Raw genomic sequence first — 22,477 nt, forward strand, 5'->3', positions numbered from 1 at the left:
CACCTGAAAGTATCTAGGTCAAATTTAAAAGTGGGTAAAGTGCCTCCAAAAACTAGGTCATTAGGTCAAATAATAGAAAAACCTTGTAACCTCTCTAGAGGCCATATTTTTCAATGGATCTTCATGAAAATTGGTCAGAATTTTTTATTTGATGATATTAGGTCACTTGTGCTCAAAAACTAGGTCCCCATGTCAAATGATAGAAATAACGACGTCATACTCAGTTCAACACTGGGTCATGTGGGGATAGGTGAGCGATTCAGGACCATCATGGTCCTCTTGTTATTAAGCAGTATTAGTACTACAAGTATGTGGGCCTCTGACGAACTGGAAGATAAGACACAACTGACGAACTGAAAAAAGGGAGACATCAAGAACTCTGTGGACACAAAATCAGTTTTATTACCATTAAAATTATGAGCTATATATGGCAAGGCCAGAACAAGCAATGAAAGGAACACGAAAAACGACGGGACAACTGGACACTCCACGTCTAGTAGCAGTGCTGACATGACACAATTATGTCGAAAAAGCATAACGTCGAAGATACATTACGTCGGAGATATATACCGTCAGAGACGAATAACATCGGATACATATAACGTCAGAGATATATAACGTCAAAGATACACAACTATGATTTAGAAATATTGCCTAATGCAGCTTACATATACTACTTGGACTTGTCTGTGACTAAAATATCCTTGGGGGAATTTATGGTGCTTACCTGACATCCAAAAGACTTCTCATTCAGATTGATATTTCTGTTTCATCATGTTTAGTTAACTCCAGTAGAAAAGGTCATTTATAAGGATACAAATGTGTAGATATTAATTATTATCAGTATATTAGTATCGTCAAATATAAATTTTTCGTAAAAACAAACAATTTTGATATGATGGATATTTTAGAGATGTTTGAATCTTCTACTATTGTAACCACCCATGTTAAACCTTTTGTTGTTTTTTTGATATTGTATTGTTTTAATATGCATTTTTTTTACATAATTTGTACCTTGTTGAAGGCATCATTGTAAATATGTGATTTCATTTGTATCTGCTTATATGATTGCATAATGAGTTTACCTTCGTAAAATAAAAAAATTATTATTATTATTATAAATGTTATTTAATGACATCTATTGCAATAGTTAATAAAGATAATGGGTACGAGTAGATTTCTTGGAAGCACAGAGCACCAAAAACACAGCTTTAGAGCTCACATTTGCAAAGTAGAACCATAGCAAAAATAAAACCTTTTAAGTACACAGAACACTAACATGTAAACTAATAAAAGCTTGAGGGGTAATGAAATGTGCAGCATCCTTCACCAACTATCACCATCTCCAACAAAACCTACCATAAGATGGAACTTCGCTTCACAGTACAGTATGTATAGACAGTGGATCGACTCAAGCATCCCGAAAGAGCAGAGAAAAAATAAACACAGCAGAGATTCCAGGAACCAGAAGACCTATAGAAAAAATAAACAACACTACAGACAAAATAAAGGGAGACTTTTTTCGGTTACCATAAGGCACATGACTGCTTTAATAGTTAATAAATAAGCAAGAGGGTGTAAAAGAACAGACTCTGTCTAATTGTATTTGAACAAAAATTTCATATTCGTCTTCTTCCCAAACATCAAATTCGCCGCTTACGTTTACCTGTAATTAGAAACAAATGCAACTGTTTCTATTGTTTACAGAAAAAGTAAAATATTTCACCATGCGGAATTCCGAAAATGAAAGGTATACGTAGCTAAGTCTCATATATCATAAAAGTTTATATCAAATATTCATTTAATATGTAATGAAGATATTAAATCAAAGACTCGAGTAAAAAGTCTGAAATTCTATTGAATATATTCATCTTGATCAAAGGTTGTTAACAAATAAGTTGTCAGCAAATAAGAGAATTATTATATTAATAAAAATATTACGAACAAATAACAATAATTTGATCAGTAGTAATCATTGAACAGTGTAAAGAAACTTACCAATAATTTCTAAACATCTGAAAACTGACAAACAAGCGAAACAAAAGAGCATATTAGGTACCGTAATAAATAAAACAGAGTAAGAAACAGGTGTTAGTAAAACATAATTTGTAACGTAATTGTTAGAAGAGGTGCAAATAATATAGAATTTAGGTAACAATCAATTTGGAAATGAACAATAAGATCAAAGATTTATACGCTTGCAATGACCTGAAAATAGAAATAAAACTGTTGAAACAAAACAAAGAACATGCTTATGCAACTCTTATTAGATTTTACAGAAAATACAAAACAATATGATATCTACTATTATATATCATCACATCGCGACTGATTACTAGTATACGGACGAGATATACATTTTGAATAATTAGTAAGTATATGTTTATACATTTTATGCATTAATATTTACAAATTACGAAATAGTTCTTTCAAAAATTATTAAATGAAAACCAGGGTTCCTCGCGGCCGACCATCACGGACCATCGCAGCCGTCCATCGCAACGCGCGGCATTCACTGCCTCCGGCAATGACCATTCCTGAACACCTGAAATGTCCGATATGACACCCGTTGCGGCGGACAGTAAAAACGAACACGCAAATTTGAACCGCGGCGACGGGTGTTCAAATGAAGGTGCTGCGCTGGCTGTACTGTAGGAATAAATACTTCAGAAACATTATAGATCATATTTCCTAGACTATTTAATTATAATTACCTGATGACCCCAAGTGATTAGGAGTCACCTGACTGTGACCTTGACCTACTGACCTACTTTCTTATTTTTTAAGACACAACCTTGAAATTTGGATGACATGTACAGCTTTGCACACCTGTCTTTAAACTGACTTTCAGTGACCATAAATATGACCTTCTGACCTACTTTGTAATATTTTAGCATGAGTTTGTCATTTTAAACACGTGGCTCATATTATTCAGGTGAGCGATTCAGGGTCATCATGACCCTCTTGTTTAAGGTACAGCCTTGAAATTTGGATGACATGTACAGTTTTGCACACTGATCTTAAAACTGACTTTCAGTGACCATGAATGTGGCCTACTGACCTACTTTCTTGTGTTTGAAGATACAGCCTTGGGATTTGGATAACATGTACAGTTTTGCCCTCCGATCTTAAAACTGATTTTCAGTGACCTTGAATGTGACCTACTGACCTACTTTCTTGTTTTTTTAAGATACAGCTTTAAAATTTTGATGACATGTATAGTTTTGCATGCCGATTTTGAAACAGACTTTCAGTGAATATCAATGTTACCTACTTTCTTGTTTTCTAAGCTACAGCAAAATGATTTGGACCACCTGTAATATTTTTTTTTACAGATTTCTAAAGTAATCTTGCATATTAATCTTTACCTTGACCCACTCTCCTAATTTTCTTGCTTTTCTGCTTTAGCTAAGAAATTTGTTCAAGCAAGCAACTCTACTGAGGTGAGCGATATAGGGCCATCATGGCCCTCTTGTTTAATACAATTGAAAAAAAAACATGAAATAAAGAAAATTTGTTTGTTTTACCTTTAAGGTCAAAATATCTCTAGTTTGTGAACACTAGATCTTACATTTGCCACTCATGAAAATATTGTGTCTTGTGTTCCTTCAACCAAAGATATTTGAAAACAAACCAGTCCATCTCTTTTCCCAAAACAACATTTTAATAGGAGCACATTTTTATAACTGTTTAATTATAATTGTAATTGTAATTTATAATAATTGCTCTGTAAGAACAAGGTACTGAAATATTACATGTAAAGATATAATGTAGGAATCCACAATGTATATGTACGTTTCAGAATCCACATATATTGTAGGAATACACAATGTATATGTATGTTTCAGAGTCCACATATATTGTAGGAATACACAATGTATATGTATGTTTCAGAGTCCACAGACATGCAGATGTATTGTAGGAATACACAATGTATATGTATGTTTCAGAGTGCACAGACATGCAGATAAATTGTAGGAATACACAATGTATATGTATGTTTCAGAGTGCACAGACATGCAGATTCACTGTTCAGTACATCAAGTGGTTTCAACAACTATAGAGGGCTACTTAACCTTTGCATCATATTGTTGGTAAGCATCAGAAATGTCTTATTACTGTAGTTGCCGTTCCTCAGTTTATCAGTCTTATATTCACATTGGCTACATACACGTTAAAGCATTTAGTTACCTAGGCTACATACACGTTAAAGCATTTAGTTACCTAGGCTACATACACGTTAAAGCATTTAGTTACCTAGGCTACATACACATTAAAGCATTTAGTTACCTAGGCTTTCCAATATTCATCCAGGTTGTTTCATGATCTTGGTGTTGAAGAACTGGGAGGCATGTAGTGTTTTGAACTGTCTGTCAGTCTGTCCATCACACTTTCTTGTGTGCTTGACTCCTCCTACAGTTTCTATCTCATTGAAATGAAACTTATATCCTCAGCGTACCATGGTTCGCGGAGTTAATTTTAGTTCAGCGCAGACTCAATAAATAACAGTTGTCACATGAAAATGTTTACATACCTGATTAAATACATTTATCCTCCACCACATACATTATTCCAATCAACTTTATTCGATCTAGTTATCTACTGGGATTCATCTGAAACGTCATGTCAAATAAATTATGTCAGTCGTCCGCAAACCTTGATTTCGCGGATATGACATCACAGCATCCTGGGACTTGAATCACATGACTTAAAGGTCAAATATAGTCATTCATGTGGTTTTCATGATTTTCAATGTTTTAGCTTTTAAAATGTTTCACTACAGTAACAAAAAAATTAAAACATTAACATTTCAAATCTCCAACAAAATAGTTTCTATTTTTCAAGACTTACACAGTGAGGACATGGGAAAGATTCCCCTCTTTTAGTTACTCTTACGTCAGTGCAGTCCTGATCGATTCCAGTGTTTACATGGGTTTTTCTTTTCCCATCTCATTACATTGAGCTCACTTTGGGATCGTGATAGAGATTGTAATAGCTTATATTTACTTCTGACAGGCTGAGGTTTACTGAGATAGTTTGAAAAAGCTGAGGAAAAATTGCTAAGGGTTATAGGTACATGAAAAATGCTTTTTTTACGTAACCGTTATTCATCACAACTTGGGCCACGTGACCTCCATTGATAAAATGTAAACAAAGCAGACGAAGGTAATTTGGACTTTTAAAAAAACATTTTAGGGTATAAACATGTATCTTTTTAGTGGCTATATTTAGGGATTAGCGTAAAAGGTAAAATTTTCATGACAGATTAATATTTAATGCACTTGCCTTCTTAAAACGCATTATTATAATTAGAAAGATTATCATGGTCGAGTAACATACGTAGTAAATGCTGACGTAATTTCCGGTGCGTGAATGCAAATCTCGCGTGACTAGTATAAGCAAACAAAAATGGCCGCGAACCAAGGTACTCCGCGATTTTAAGGACTCCGACGATATATATTGTCAGGATTTTCTTATTCTGAAGAAATGGTCCATTTTTAGCTCAACTATTGAAAGAATTGGTAGAACTATTGGACTCACCTGTGCATCGACTCTACGTCTTCGTCCGCGTCTGCCACTAATCAGAATGGTTGAAACTTCACACAACACTTGTTCACTGTAATAAACTGGCACGCATTGTACAGGTTCCATTACTCTGTTTTGCATTTTTAGCTCACCTTTGTGACTGCTCTATGTCCGTCGTCCGTCCATCAACATTTTCTAAAAAAATCTTCTTCAAAACCGCTGAGCAGATTTACACCAAACTTCACAGGAATGATCCTTGGGTGGCCCCCTTTCAGAATTGTTCAAAGAATTGAATTTTACACAGAACTCTGGTTGCCATGGAAAAACTTCAAAAATCTTCTTGTCCACAAGGCATAGAGCCTTGATATTTAGCATGTGACATCATCTAATGGCCCTCTATGAAATTTGCTCAAATTATGACCCTGTGGTGAAAAGAGACCCCACCCCGGGGGTCCCAAGTTTTACATAGACTTATATAGGAAAAAACTTTTAAAACTCAGTTCCTTTTGGAAACTGGCCAGATCCCATCATGGGTTCTAGAGTTATTGCCCCTTAAAGGGCCAGAATTTGCTATTTTTGTGCGTCAACAATTTCTTGTCTGCATGATAGTGGTTTCATTTATGATTTTATTTTAACCAAACTTGTCACACAACTTGTATCACCATAAGATCTTGGTTCCTTTCTTGAACTGGCCAGATCCCATTATGGGTTCCAGAGTTTGGCCCTGCCAAAATAAGCTATTTTGACCTTGTCTGCACAATAGCAGCTGTATTTATGATTTGATTTTTACCAAACTTGCACACAACTTGTATCACCATAAGATCTTGGTTCTTTACTTGAACTGGCCAGATTCCATTATGGATTCCAGAGTTATGGCCCCTGAAAGGGCCAGAATTAGCTATTTTGACCTTATCTGCACAATAGCATCTTCATTTATGATTTGAATTTAACCAAACTTGCACACAACTTGTATCACCATAAGATCTTGATTCCTTTGTTGAACTGGCCAGATTCCATTATGGGTTCCAGAGTTATGGCCCCTGAAAGGGCCAGAATTAGCTATTTTGACCTTGTTTGCACAATAGCATCTTCATTTATGATTTGAATTTAATCAAACTTGCACAAAACTTGTGTCACCATAAGATCTTGGTTCCTTTCTTGAACCGACCAGATCCCATAATGGGTTCCAGAGTTATGGCCCCTGAAAGGGCCAAAATTAGCTTTTTTGACCTTGTCTGCACAATAGACGCTTCATTTATGATTTGATTTTAACCAAACTTGCACAAAACTTGTGTCACTATAAGATCTCGGTTCCTTTCTTGAACCGACCAGATCCCATAATGGGTTCCAGAGTTATGGCCCCTGAAAAGGCCAAAATTAGCTTTTTTGACATTGTCTGCACAATAGCAGCTTCATTTATGTTTTGATTTTAACCAAACTTGCACACAACTTGTATCACCTTAAGATCTTAGTTCCTTTTTTGAACTGGCCAGATTCCGTTATGGGTTCCAGAGTTATGGCCCCTGATAGGGCCAGAATTAGCTATTTTGACCTTGTCTGCACAATAGCATCTTCATTTATGATTTGATTTTAACCAAACTTGCACACAACTTGTGTCACCATAAGGTCTCGGTTCCTTTCTTGAACCGGCCAGATCCCTTCATGGGTTCCAGAGTTATGGCCCCTGATAGGGCCAGAATTAGCTATTTTGACCTTGTCTGCACAATAACAGCTTCATTTATGATTTGATTTTAACAAAACTTGCACACAACTTGTACCACCATAAGATCTCGATTCCTTTTTATACACAGGGACATATTATGTTATCGCCTTGGTGTCCGTCTGTCTGTATGTCCATTGGTTAGCAATTTCCCTTCAGCTCTGTAACTCTTGAACCCCTTGAAGGATTTCAAAGAAACCTGACACAAATGTTCACCTCATCGAAATGACGTGCAGAGCACACTTTCAGATGGCTCACTCAAGGTCAAGGTCACACTTAGGGGTCAATGGTCATATGACTTTGTTTTGTCACAAAACTTTTGTGTGTATATTGCTCTGCATTTGCGTTAATTGCAGTGCTCTTGTTTTTATTTGGCAGATCCTTCTTTTGTTCACTTACAATATTTTTATGCCCCCGAAGGGAGGCATATTAGTTTTCAACTGTCCGTCCGTTAGTTCGTTCGTTCGTTAGTCACAACGTTAACTTTTTGCATGAAGGCACTTTACCCGTGAACCACTGCACCCAGGACCTTCAAACTTCACATGCTGATAGTACTTATTGAGTACACCACCCCTACTGACTTTGGGGTCACCAGGTCAAAGGTCAAGGTCACAGGGGCCAACGTTAACTTTTTGCATGAAGGCACTTTACTCGCGAACCACTGCACCCAGGACCTTCAAACTTCACGTGCTGATAGTACTTATTGAGTACACCACCCCTACTAACTTTGGGGTCACCAGGTCAAAGGTCAAGGTCACAGGGGCAACGTTAACTTTTTGCATGAAGGCACTTTACTCGCGAACCACTGCACCCAGGACCTTCAAACTTCACATGTTTATAGTACTTATTGAGTACACCACCCCTACTGCCTTTGGGGTCACCAGGTCAAAGGTCAAGGTCACAGGGGCCAATGTTAACTTTTTGCATGAAGGCACTTTACTCGCGAACCACTGCACCCAGGACCTTCAAACTTCACCTGCTGATAGTACTTATTAAGTATACCACTCCTACTGACTTTGGGGTCACCAGGTCAAAAGTCAAGATCACAGGGGCCAACATTAACTTTTTTTATGAAGGCACTTTACTTGCGAACCTCTGCACCCAGGACCTTCAAACTTCACATGCTGATAGTTCTTATTGAGTACACCACTCCTACTAACTTTGGGGTCACCAGGTCAAAGGTCAAGGTCACAGGGGCCAACGTTAATTTTTTGCATGAAGGCACTTTTCTTGCGAACCACTTCACCCAGGACCTTCAAACTTTACATGCTGATAGTACTTTATGAGTACACCAACCCTACTGACTTTGGGGTCACCAGGTCAAATTTCAAGGTCACAGGGGCCAACGTTAACTTTTTGCTGAAGGCACCTTACATGCAAACCACTTCATTCAGGACCTTCAGACTTCACCTGCTGATAGTACTTATTGAGTACACCACCCCTACTGACTTTGGGGTCACCAGGTCAAAGGTCAAGGTGCTGCGGGGGCATTTGTCACCATTAGTGACATCTCTTGTTTTTTAATTACTTCCCTTTTATGTTACTATAAATAGCTTATTTAGTAACTTTTTTATTATTGGCCGTAGGGAAAAACCGAGACCACTTTTCTGTGGTACAACATGGATGGTACCTCCAATATTTAGGTGTATTTTGACATATCTGTACCTTTAAGAAAATTTCAACTATATTTTCTCATGATTCTTTTGATTGATCTTGATTATGATTTTTTGACCTTCTTGTCCTTAAATGCAATGATAACAGGTGAGCGATATAGGGCCATTATGGCCCTCTTGTTCTCTTATGTGACTGAAAGAACAATAGAGAGAACAAAAAGGTAGACTTATAAGTATCTGTTTATAAAGATGTCCGTCAGTCTGTCCGAGGGAACATTCAAGGTTTAGGTGTTATCTAAAGGTACAGAGAAGAAAAGAATACAGTTGGTTCACCCTGTGAACAAAGAGTTTAGGGGCTAGAAGTCCATAAGCTAACAAAAGAAAATAACAAGCGAAATACCCCAGACCTGAAATGATGGAACGTCTGTCCGTTGGCAGTTTAATGTCCGGTCAGTAACTCTTGTCATTCATCAAATGATATTAATATTACTTGACACAAATGTTCCCCATGATGAGATGACGTGTCATGCACAAAATCTGGACCCCTAGCTCTAAGGTCAAGGTCACACTGAGGTCAAAGGTCAACAAAGCTTTTTTCCTGTCCTGTCTGTAACAATCCATAAGGGATTTTAATATTACTCGGCACAAATATATCTCACAATAATATGATCTGTCATGCACAACTTTCAGACTCTAGCTTAAAAGTCAAGGTCACACTTGGCAGTTAAATGTTAACATGGCATGAACAGGGTCTGTTCCTCAAGGGATTACAATATTACTTGGCATAAATGTTCCCCATAATCAGACGATGTATGATGTGCAAACCCAGAATCCTAGCTCAAAGATCAAGGTCACACCTGGAGATCAAAAGTTAATAGGGCCTTTTTCCTGTCGGGTCCATAACTTTGTCATGCAAAACTGGATTTAAATATTAGATGGCACAGATATTGCCTTGAATAAGACAATGTGTCATGCACAAAACCTGGACCCTTACCTCATAGGTCAAAGTCAGGTGTTTAAGTCGACAGTCCTTTCTTAGAACATAAACAATCAGAATTTGCTGACGACACAACAATGATTTTGAATGGGTCGGCCTCTTCCTGAGATGAAATGCTAGAAACCTTATCCACATTCACTAATCTTTCGGGCCTTAAAGTGGCATGCCTCCAGATCGTTCGACAAGAAAAAAAATATTTTTTTTTAGATATCTTGAAATAAATGCTATATTTCTTAAGAAGGCTTTAAAACTTAATTACTGACAAACTTTATGTTACGGAAACACATGAGAATTTGCTGTTTTTACTACTTTTTACGATTAAAATCGAAAAGCGTTTGTCATGCTTTTACTCCTGGTAAACTGTCTCGATTATAAATATTTATATTTTGAAGTCATTATTCACTACTTCAGCAATAGCGCTTGTTATGTTCATGATGAGGATTGAGGACGATATTTCAAGAATAACTGAATATGCAATGTTGTTGATGTATTTATTTCGGATGTTATCTTCTTACTATGACACCGGTACATGTTTATTATGCGGATCATATAAAAGGTTAAGGTACACTAAAAGATAGGTCACTACATCTCTCCCTAAATTGGATAGATTTTATCAAAGGATTTAAAACAAACTTTTAACAGAGTACCTTGAATGTTTCAACAATAAAAATAACAGATCAATCTTAAAATGACTCAACAATACAATGAAACTTATGAAACACTATATAAACACAAAATAAACACAAAGACTAGATTTTAGAATGACTAGAGTTTTAAACAACCTTCTTTGAAAATAATACTGATTACTATTTGCAATTGGCACTGTGCGGATAACATTCGTTCAACATAACTTTCTATTAATTCCTAATGTTTTACTATATAACTGAGATGGAGGTACAATAAATGTTTATCAAAAGTTAACATTAGCACAATGTTTCATAATCAAATGTTTTCATCAAAAGTTAACATTATGTAGTTAACACAATGTTTCATCTTCATTTTTAATATAATACAGCAACAGTTCTGTCAAATATTTCTTCGTCTTAGATTTACAAGTTTTAATGCTGTAATTAACATTCCTTCAAATATGTTTGAATTTCTCTTCCGGTTTCTCACACTTATATTTTCTTATATTTTGGGGATTATTATGCCCCACCACTGAAATTAAAACACTGAAGTATTATCTTTTATGTATATATGTATACTGCAATTTGTGGCAAGTTGCTTATATGGGATTATTATGCCCAACACATTTTATTAATTAATGTTTTACGAAATCTTTCAGATATTTTGGTTCGCGTCTCATTCTCACAGGTCTTTCGCGTTCCGCGGAATTTCTCTGTGGTGATTTTTGAATTTCAACAAGTGTTTCTGATTTTTCAGTTGGGTTTTCAGTGATCCGTTTTTCAGTAGGATTTTCATTGATCAGTTCATCTTCAATGTTTTCATTGTCATTTTTCAGACTGTAATTTAGTCCAGATCTGACCTTCTTAAACCGTGAACTATTTCGTGTGACTTCATGGTTTTCATTTTCTGCTGTTATCATGTTTCCTTTTTTTTCTTTAACCACATATGGAGATGGTATATACTTTGGTGATATTTTTGTTTTGTTCTCATTTTCTAGAAGTACCTTATCTCCAACATTAAGATTGTATTTTACAGCGTTGTGTCTTCTGTCGCTGTAAGATTTGCTCTCTGACTTGGATTGTTCATCGCGTTGTCTTACAACTTCGTCAACTTTAGGTTCTGTATCCTTTTCGAATATTTTAGGCAACTTTGTGTTCGGTTCTCGTTGGAACATTAGTCGATATGGTGTGAAACCAGAAACGGTGTGCGGAGTTGCCCTATATTGTCTAAGAAATTTGAACAGTTCTTGTTTCCAATTCTTGCCTTCCACATGTGCTGCCCTAATGATTTTCATGAGTGGCTTATTGAATGCTTCAGCTTGAGAATTAGCTTTTGGCCACCGCGGAGTTATGCGTCGATGTGTGAATCCGCTGTATGCAGCAAACTGTCTGAATGAATCGGAATTGAACGGACTTCCATTGTCAGTTTTGATGGTCTTGACCATACCAAATTCGGATAATGTTTTGTCCAATATAGGTATGACACGGCTGGATGATACCGACTTCACTACTTCCACAATGGGGTACCTTGAGTATTCATCTGTTATCACAAATAGATATTCCCCGCTTGGTAATGGTCCGCAAAAGTCTGCGCTCAGATTCTGCCATGGACCAGAAGGTAATTCAGACATCTTTAGAGGTTCTGTACGGTTTCTTTCTTTTGTTGTAGCCAAACACGCTATACAGCCTTTTATAATGTCTTCTACCAATTCATTCATGTTTGGAAACCAGACTTTTGATCTTAGAAATGCTTTTGTTCTGGTTGTTCCTTGATGACCTTCATGTGCGATGTGTATGGCTCTTTCACGGAGGGACTTTGGTAAAACAATTCTACTGTCACGTAAGAGGACTGTTTCACCGTGCACAGTCAGCTCGTCTTTGATGCTTCTGAGCGAAGTAAGTTCTTCCACACTTATTTCTGGGTCTTCTATTGCTTTTATATTGTGCCACTTGCCATACTTTGCATAGTCAATGGCTTGCATGAGTGTTTTGTCTTGGACTGTAGCTAACTTCACTTCATCAAGAGTCATAGCATTTAGCACTGAGCTTTCAGCTATAAAGTTAACATATTTCTCAGCAATGTTCAGTTTTTGTTTTTCGTTTTCAGAGTTTACCGGGTGTCGCGACATGTAGTCCGAAGGATTATCTTTTCCTGGTTTGTATTTTACTGACATTTTATACGGTTGTAAGCGCAAACCCCACCTTTCTATACGTAATGGAGGTTTTGGTTTCTGCCATATTTTCTCTAGCGGTTTGTGGTCACTGAAAACTGTAAAATGTGGAGCACCACGTAGATATATTTCGAAGTGTTCACATGCCCATACCACGGCTAACGCTTCTCGTTCTGTCTGGCTATAGCGACTTTCCGTATCGGTTAAAGCGCGGCTTGCGTATGCGACTATTTTGTCGTTTTGTGTCATTATAGCGGACAATCCAACAGGACTTGCATCCGTCATTATTTGAGTTTCTTCACTTGGATTGTAGAAACACATGACAGTTTCACTAGATAGTTCATTCTGGAGCATTTCAAAAGCACTTTGCTCACTTTTGTCCCATTGCCACTCTACATCTTTCTTTGTTAGTTTTCTAAGCGGTTCTGTAATACTGGCATAATCGCGTATGAATCGCGAACAGTAACTGGTCATACCAAGGAAGCTTTTCAGTTCAGTGACATTTTGCGGCGGTGTCATTTCCTGTATCGCTTTTACTTTCTTGGGATCGGCAGATATACCTTCGCCACTAAAAACAACACCGAAAAATGTGATTGATTTTCTGTTGTATTCACATTTCTTCTCGTTCAGTGTTAGGCCGTTTTCATGTATTCGCTGAAATACCTTTTCGAGCGCTTGGTCATGTTCAGTTTGAGTTTTGCCATATACTATGATGTCGTCAGATATATTCTTCGCTCCATGTATGCCTTGTATGACGTTGCGGATTGTATCTTGGAAAATTTCAGACGCAGAACATATGCCAAAATTTAGACGTTTGTATCTAAAAACTCCGACATGAGTGTTGAAGGCGGTTATGTATCTTGAATCAGGGTCAAGGACAAGCTGATGGTATCCGGCACGTAAATCAAGTTTACTGTAGACTGTCGAACCATTCAAATCGTTGATCAGCTCATCGATTGTTGGAAGGAGATGGCGCTCACGTTCTATGGCTTTGTTCGCTTCACGCATATCAATGCATAGTCTTATCTCATCTGTGTTTTTCTTTGGTGGTGTTACAATTGGAGAAATCCAAGGTGTTGGTTCTCCTTCAACTTTTTCGATAATGTCTTCTTTCAACAATTTATCTAACTCTTGCTCTACTTTAGCACGCAGATGAAATGGTGTTCTCCTTTGTCGTTGTGCGACAGGTTTCACAGATTTATCAATGTGTAGTTTTACCGTGCGATTCTTGAGTTTGCCTATTCCTGTAAATAGACCAGGATATTTGTTTTCTCTGTCTTTGACTGTGTTTACAACATGTATCACACCAAGTTTCTTTGCTGTGTCGAAACCTAATAAGGCACCATGATTCCCTTTTACAATGTAAAATGTGTCTAAAACAAATTTGTCGCTCTTTTCAATTAACAGTTCGCATTTACCTTTCACTGGCAAGGGTTTACTACCACCGTACGGCATGAGATTTGGTAGATTTTTCTTTGATAATTTGACTTGACCCACTAACTTATGTGTATTTTCATCCAAAATATTTACAGAGGCACCTGTATCTACCATCATGGTTATTTTCTTCTTGTTTATTGTGACACTAGTTCTGGGACTTTTATTTCCAACCTGGCCAATTATGCCATAACAATATTCTTCTTCATCAGAATCTGACTGTCCCCCAACTGCCCCTTCATGAATTTCATTTACATTTTGATTACGACGCTTTTTCATGCACACTTTCATGAAATGATTTGGTTTCTTGCAATAGTTACATAGTTTTCCTTTTGCTGGACAGCTGTTTCTATGAGGATATTCACCTCCACAGTTGCGACACTTCTGACTTGATCTGTTAGTGTGCCATGAATGATTACTTTCACTGAAGCTTTTCTGGGGTCTTTGTTTACCTTTTCCTCGACTGGGCTTGCTTCGTCCTCGATTAATAGCATTGACAGACTCCCTCTCCTTCTCCATCACCTGGGCTTGTTCCTCGGACAATTCAAGTGAACGACCAAGAGCGAGTATTTCTGCTAGAGTTTTATCTGGGTTCACGCAGTGCCCTTCTTCTTAGTCTATTAGATTTACAGTGCTGTATTAACTGCTGTAAAATTTCAGCATCACAATCTGTAAACTCACAGTTCTTTGCCAAAGTTCTGAGTTCTGTTACGTACTCATCTAATGTCTGACTGTTCGTTTGTTTATATGAACGAAATTTATAGATTTCCATCTGTACATTTTTCTTTGGTGCAAAGTAGTTCGTAAGCACCGTTTTTGTTGCTTCGAACGTTCCCTCTGATGTACCTTTTTCGGCATCGTAGATGTCGTAGACCCTCTCCCCAGCATAGTGAAGGAGTAAAGCACGTTTCCTTCCATCGTTGGTGATTGCCATGCCAACTAGGAGGTTCTCCAGACGACCGACCCATTTTTCCCAGCGGGGCCCGGCATTTGATTTGTCTGCATCGTAGTCAAACGACGGAAATAACGGCAGACTCATGGTTAGAATTGACGATAATTCAGTGGAGAATGCTTATTTGTCTACCTCGTCGCCAAATGTTATGTTCATGATGAGGATTGAGGACGATATTTCAAGAATAACTGAATATGCAATGTTGTTGATGTATTTATTTCGGATGTTATCTTCTTACTATGACACCGGTACATGTTTATTATGCGGATCATATAAAAGGTTAAGGTACACTAAAAGATAGGTCACTACAGCGCTATTGGTTACGACGACGGGAAAATGTCTTTATTGCCGTGGCTGTCCGGGGTTCGATTCCCGACGCGGTCATCTTTTTTTCTTGATTTGAAATTTTTAAAATATTTTAGAAACAAAAATTCATATTCTAATGTTCATAATATGACCAAACTTCAATTTGAAAGAAAGATTATTTTTTAGCCAAATCTGGAGGTCAGTGCTTTTAAGGTAAATTTTGATAAGACAAAAGTTGTCAGAATAGGAAAGAAAAATACAGTTCAAAGAGTATAAAAACCAAATGGAAATTAAATTGGAAGCAGAATAGTTTCTAGATGCTTTGTATCAAATTTCACGTTGATCTGAACAAAATGGCTGATCTTAATTACAAAGAAAAACTTATAAAAGCGGAGTCTGTTTTAAAAAACTGGAAAAGACAGATCATTACACCTATAGGTAGAATTGTTGTTATTAAAACTTCCATCCTTTCGCTTTTTAATCACCTTTACATTGCATTGCCAGATTCATCATATACCTATGTTAAAAGTATAAATGACTTAATCTATGACTCTGTTTGGCAAGGTCAAAGCAAAATTAAAAAAGACATTACAGAAGGTGGACATGGCATGGTTGATTTAAATTCTTTTGTTCCAGCTTTAAAAATCACTTGGATAAGACGTATATTAAAACATAATGGAAAATGGCTAGATATTATTAACAAATTCTTCAACATAATATTAAAGTTGCTAAACTGTGGTATTCATTATGCACAAAATATAGAAAAAACTATTTCAAATATATTTTGGAGAGACACTCGTATCTAAACGCATATATGAAACTTATGTTGACAGTAAAAACATATTAAATTATCCTCTGTTTTATAATGCACCAGATATCTTAATTGGCAGTAAGAGTTTTCTTTTTAAATCATGGTTTGATTCTGGGGTCCACTGTATAGATTTATTCAATTTGGATGGAATTTTTACAACTTTGACGAGTTCAATCATAAATATATTTTAAATGCAAATTTTCTGCATTTTAAAGGAATTACACTTGCTGTATCACAATACTTAAAAAAGAAGAATTGTATATTTGAGAAGCAAGTAATTCGACCATTTGTTCCACCAAATTTCAGTAATATCTTAAAATATTCGAAAGGGTCTCAGCCAATGTATAACATATTAAGTAAAATATACATGAACCTTCATGTAAATTGAAGTGGGAGCAAAATCTTGAGATTAAAATCAAAGAAGAAGACATGTTTTTTTCATCCCTTTTAAAATTATCAAAGAATGGCTTCAATACAGAATAGTTCATAGAATCTTAGGAACCAATGACCTTCTATTCAAAATAAGTTATAAAGATAATCAAAATTGTACTTTTTTGCAAAATTGCAGAGAAACATCTTTTTTTTTGGAACTGTCCGGTGATTTCTAATTTCTTGGCAAATCTTTTTACAAATCAGTAAAATTGTCACGCAAAAAATTTATTCTTGGGATAACAGAATCAAATGAAAAAGAGCTTAACTTTCTTCTTATTGTAAAAAAATATATATACTACTGTAAAATGAATGGTAAAAAATTGTCAGTCGTATCTGCCAAGCAATTTATTAACTATCAGCTCAACTTTAACAGACAAACAGCCTTTACCTTTGATAATCATTACAATTTCGAAAAGAATTGGGATAAACTGAAAAAAAAAAACATTTATAAAAGTAGTCTGAATAATTTGTATTATAGTGAATGTGGTAGGAGAATATAGAATTCTAGATGACTCGCATGAAACAATCTTTTTTATCATTTTTCTATAAATTAAACACAGAGCACTGAAATGAAAGGACTTTCATTATATAAGAATTATAGATGTATCTGCAGGAGTGTAAAAAAAAAATTCACACCACTCGCCCTGCAGGACTAGTACTCGCCCTTAGTGAACAGTCACTCGCCCTAATAAAATTACAACTATCTTAATGACATTTTAATACCGTCACTTTTGTGAAAGAAGTATTATGTACAACAAACAATTTTCAAATATAACACACAGTAGACAAATAATATTCTCTTGTACACTACATTTCCATTTTAATTAATCATATTCGTTCTGCTTAAATTTTCTTTTCACAGCAGACATTTTTCTTTTTCTTTCACTGTATTTTTGTCATCTCCACCACCCGGTTGCTCTCCAAATAAACTACGGATGTTGATTTGCCATGCTTTTGACAAAGTATGGGAAAATAAATGGTGACGATAATAACATTAACTCGGACAAATAAGTTTATCTTGACTGGCTTACGGTACATGGTTTTCTTGCAATAAATGCATCGATAATAATGATAATCACAATCTGGTGCGCAATCATTATTGGTAAGCAATTGAATTTTTTAAAGCGTCTGCTGAAGCAAAGTTTGTTATCGTTTTTATACGCCTGTCTGTGAAAGAGCAGGGCATATTATGTGAACACCGTGGCAGTGGGCAGGCGAGCAGTCTGCATCCAAAGCATGTCTGCTCTCTTATTCGAAAAGTTTTCATCCAATCTTCACCAAACTTGCTGACAGTGTTTGTGGGCATAATATCTCGGCAGAGTTTGATAACTAGCCAAATCGCCCCAGGCACTCTTGGATTATGGCCCTTGAATTACTCGAAAAACAGCGAATTTAGCCTTGTCCGCACTCTAAGTCGAACAATTTTCATCCGATCTGCACCAAACTTGCTGACAATGTTTGTGGGCATAATATCTCGACTAAGTTCGATAACCAGCCAAATTGCCCAAGGCACTCTTGGATTATGGCCCTTGAATTACTCGAAAAACTGTGAATTTAGCCTTGTCCGCACTAAGTCGAACCGTTTTCATCCGATCTTCACCAAACTTGCTGACAACGTTTGTGGGCATAATGGCCCTTGAATTAGGCCAAGTTCAATGACGGGCGTATTTTGTGACAGTCTGGCACTCTTGTTTGTGATGTAATTATGTCTACCCCCCTCTGGGGGAGACATATGGTTTTTGCCCTGTCCGTCCGTCTGTATGTACGTCACACTTCATTTCCGAGCAATAACTGGAGAACCATTTGACCTAGAACCTTCAAACTTCATAGGTTGGTAGGGCTTATGGAGGAGACGACCCTAATGTTTTTGGGGTCACTCCATCAAAGGTCAAGGTCACAGGGGCCTGAACATGGACAAACCATTTCCGATCAATAACTCGAGAATGACTTGACCCAGAATGTTGAAACTTCATAGGATGATTGGTCATGCAAAGTAGATGACCCCTATTGATTTTGGGGTCACTCCGTCGAAGGTCAAGGTCACAGGAGCCTGAACATGGAAAACCATTTCCGATCAATAACTTGAGAACGACTTGACCCAGAATGTTGAAACTTCATAGGATGATTGGTCATGCAGAGTAGATGACCCTTATTGATTTTGGGGTCACTCTGTTGAAGGTCAAGGTCACAAGTGCCTGAACATTGAAAACCATTTCCGGTCAGTAACTTGAGAACCACTTGACCCAGAATGTTGAAACTTAATAGGATGATTGGTCATGCAGAGTAGATGACCCCTATCGATTTTGGGGTCACTCTGTTAGGGGTGGGTATTGCCACGAAAATTGGTATTGCGATATATTGCAATATTGTATGTGGATATTGCAATATACTGCGATATATTGTACCAGTTATTTAACAAAACATGGCGAATCATACTGTTTTTAGCTCACCTGTCACAAAGTGACAAGGTGAGCTTTTGTGATCGCGCGGTGTCCGTCGTCCGTCGTCCGTCCGTGCGTCCGTGCGTCCGTAAACTTTTGCTTGTGACCACTCTAGAGGTCACATTTTTCATGGGATCTTTATGAAAGTTGGTCAGAATGTTCATCTTGATGATATCTAGGTCAAGTTCGAAACTGGGTCACGTGCCATCAAAAACTAGGTCAGTAGGTCTAAAAATAGAAAAACCTTGTGACCTCTCTAGAGGCCATATATTTCATAAGATCTTCATGAAAATTGGTCAGAATGTTCACCTTGATGATATCTAGGTCAAGTTCGAAACTGGGTCACGTGGGTTCAAAAACTAGGTCAGTAGGTCTAAAAATAGAAAAACCTTGTGACCTCTCTAGAGGCCATATTTTTCATGAGATCTTCATGAATATTGGTCAGAATGTTTACCTTGATGATATCTAGGTCAAGTTCGAAACTGGGTCACGTAGGGTCAAAAACTAGGTCATTAGGTCTAAAAATAGAAAAACCTTGTGACCTCTCTAGAGGCCATATTTCTCAATGGATCTTCATGAAAATTGGTCAGAATGTTCACCTTGATGATATCTAGGTCAAGTTCGAAACTGGGTCACATGGGGTTAAAAACTAGGTCAGTAGATCTAAAAATAGAAAAACCTTGTGACCTCTCTAGAGGCCATATTTTCATGAGATCTTCATGAATATTGGTCAGAATGTTCACCTTGATGATATCTAGGTCAAGTTCGAAACTGGGTCATGTGGGGTCAAAAACTAGGTCAGTAGGTCTAAAAATAGAAAAACCTTGTGACCTCTCTAGAGGCCATATTTATCAATGGATCTTCATGAAAATTGGTGAGAATGTTCACTTGATGATATCTAGGTCAAGTTTGAAACTGGGTCACGTGCGGTCAAAAACTAGGTCAGTAGATCTAAAAATAGGAAAACCTTGTGACCTCTCTAGAGGCGATATTTTTCAATGGATCTTCATGAAAATTGGTCAGAGTGTTTACCTTGAAGATATCTAGGTCAAGTTCGAAACTGGGTCACGTGGGGTTAAAAACTAGGTCAGTAGATCTAAAAATAGAAAAACCTTGTGACCTCTCTAGAGGCCATATATTTCATAAGATCTTCATGAAAATTGGTCAGAATGTTCACCTTGATGATATCTAGGTCAAGTTCGAAACTGGGTCACGTGGGTTCAAAAACTAGGTCAGTAGGTCTAAAAATAGAAAAACCTTGTGACCTCTCTAGAGGCCATATTTTTCATGAGATCTTCATGAATATTGGTCAGAATGTTTACCTTGATGATATCTAGGTCAAGTTCGAAACTGGGTCACGTAGGGTCAAAAACTAGGTCATTAGGTCTAAAAATAGAAAAACCTTGTGACCTCTCTAGAGGCCATATTTCTCAATGGATCTTCATGAAAATTGGTCAGAATGTTCACCTTGATGATATCTAGGTCAAGTTCGAAACTGGGTCACGTGGGGTTAAAAACTAGGTCAGTAGATCTAAAAATAGAAAAACCTTGTGACCTCTCTAGAGGCCATATTTTTCATGAGATCTTCATGAATATTGGTCAGAATGTTCACCTTGATGATATCTAGATCAAGTTCGAAACTGGGTCATGTGGGGTTAAAAACTAGGTCAGTAGGTCTAAAAATAGAAAAACCTTGTGACCTCTCTAGAGGCCATATTTATCAATGGATCTTCATGAAAATTGGTCAGAATGTTCATCTTGATGATATCTAGGTCAAGTTTGAAACTGGGTCACGTGCGGTCAAAAACTAGGTCAGTAGATCTAAAAATAGGAAAACCTTGTGACCTCTCTAGAGGCGATATTTTTCAATGGATCTTCATGAAAATTGGTCAGTGTTTACCTTGAAGATATCTAGGTCAAGTTCGAAACTGGGTCACGTGGGGTTAAAAACTAGGTCAGTAGGTCTAAAAATAGAAAAAACCTTGTGACCTCTCTAGAGGCCATATTTCTCAACGGATCTTCATGAAAATTGGTGAGAATGTTCAGCTTGATGATATCTAGATCAGGTTTGTAACTGGGTCATGTGCGGTCAAAAACTAGGTCAGTAGGTCGAAAAATAGAAAAACCTTGTGACCTCTCTAGAGGCCATATTTTTCACGAGATCTTCATGAAAATTGGTGAGAATGTTCACCTTGATGATATCTAGATCAAGTTTAAAAGTGGGTCACGTGCCTTCAAAAACTAGGCCATTAGGTCAAATAATAGAAAAACCTTGTGACCTCTCTAGAGGCCATATTTTTCAATGGATCTTCATGAAAATTGGTCAGAATTTTTGATCTTGATGATATCTAGGTCACATGTGCTCAAAAACTAGGTCACTATGTCAAATAATAGAAATAATGACGTCATACTCAGTTCAACACTGGGTCATGTGGGAATAGGTGAGCGATTCAGGACCATCATGGTCCTCTTGTTTTTTTTCAAATTTATTCAATTAAAAATGAGTAAAATGACTAGTATCAACAACACAAGTGTTTGCTCGACCTTCTGAATAAATAAAAATACCAGTAAACAAAAAAATAAAAGTTTTGACTAGATTATGGGGAGTATTGTCAATTTGTCATACACAAATACTATTAACTGTTGAGGTTACTTGAGTCCGACATGTTGCTGACGCCGATTACCGGATATTCAAAAGCGAAAGTAGACTGCGTCAAAATATTATTTAGTTTATTGTGTGGCACTACATTCGGTTTACGGATACAATCATATAACACAGTTGCTCAATTCACTGATTATAAACGAGGAAAGTGGTATAGCTGTTGTATGAATAATAAATTCTAGTTGATAGAAAAATTACTAATGAGTCGCTGACAAATATGAAATTATATTTATCTAAATTTTCTTATTGATTTTATTATGTGGAATTGGGTCCGTAAAATAGCTGTAAACCAGTCTGCTACCTGCACCGGAAATGAAAGGAGAAAAATGAAAACAAAGTTGAATCGTGCTGGCAAGAAAAGGATTTTTTTTTGTGAATCTTCTTGGTTTACGTTAGTGTTACTTAATGTTATAAAATAACCGGTATTCGAAAATCATATCGCAATATCGTATCGTCGGAAAAAATATCGCAATAACCGGTCTACCGCGGTATATTGCCCACCCCTACACTCTGTTAAAGGTCAAGGTCACAGGGGCCTGAACATCGAAAACCGTTTCCGATCAATAACTTGAGAACCTCTCGACCCAGAATGTTGAAACTTCATAGGATGATTGTTCCTGCAGAGCAAATGACCCCTATTTGTTTTTGGGGTCACTCCTTTAAAGGTCAAGGTCACAGGGGCCTGAACATTGATAACCATTTCCGATCAATAACTTGAGAATATCTTGATCCTACCCTAAAAAGGACTGCAAAAATGTGTCTTACCGACACATGTTACTATGGAAA

The 22,477-nt window shown here is 36.9% G+C and overlaps 1 protein-coding gene across 1 annotated transcript in view; it reads left to right on the top strand.

Moving 5' to 3' along the window:
• Positions 1-22,477, top strand: part of LOC123549120 (diacylglycerol O-acyltransferase 1-like) — a 282,902-nt gene that overhangs the window by 33,535 nt on the left and 226,890 nt on the right. The window contains exon 2 of the mRNA XM_053546772.1: positions 4,007-4,094. Coding sequence (XP_053402747.1) covers positions 4,007-4,094 — 88 coding nt within the window. The remainder of the gene's footprint in view (positions 1-4,006; positions 4,095-22,477) is intronic.

The sequence above is a fragment of the Mercenaria mercenaria genome, chromosome 6, assembly GCF_021730395.1.
Source record: "Mercenaria mercenaria strain notata chromosome 6, MADL_Memer_1, whole genome shotgun sequence".
NCBI lineage: Eukaryota > Metazoa > Mollusca > Bivalvia > Venerida > Veneridae > Mercenaria > Mercenaria mercenaria.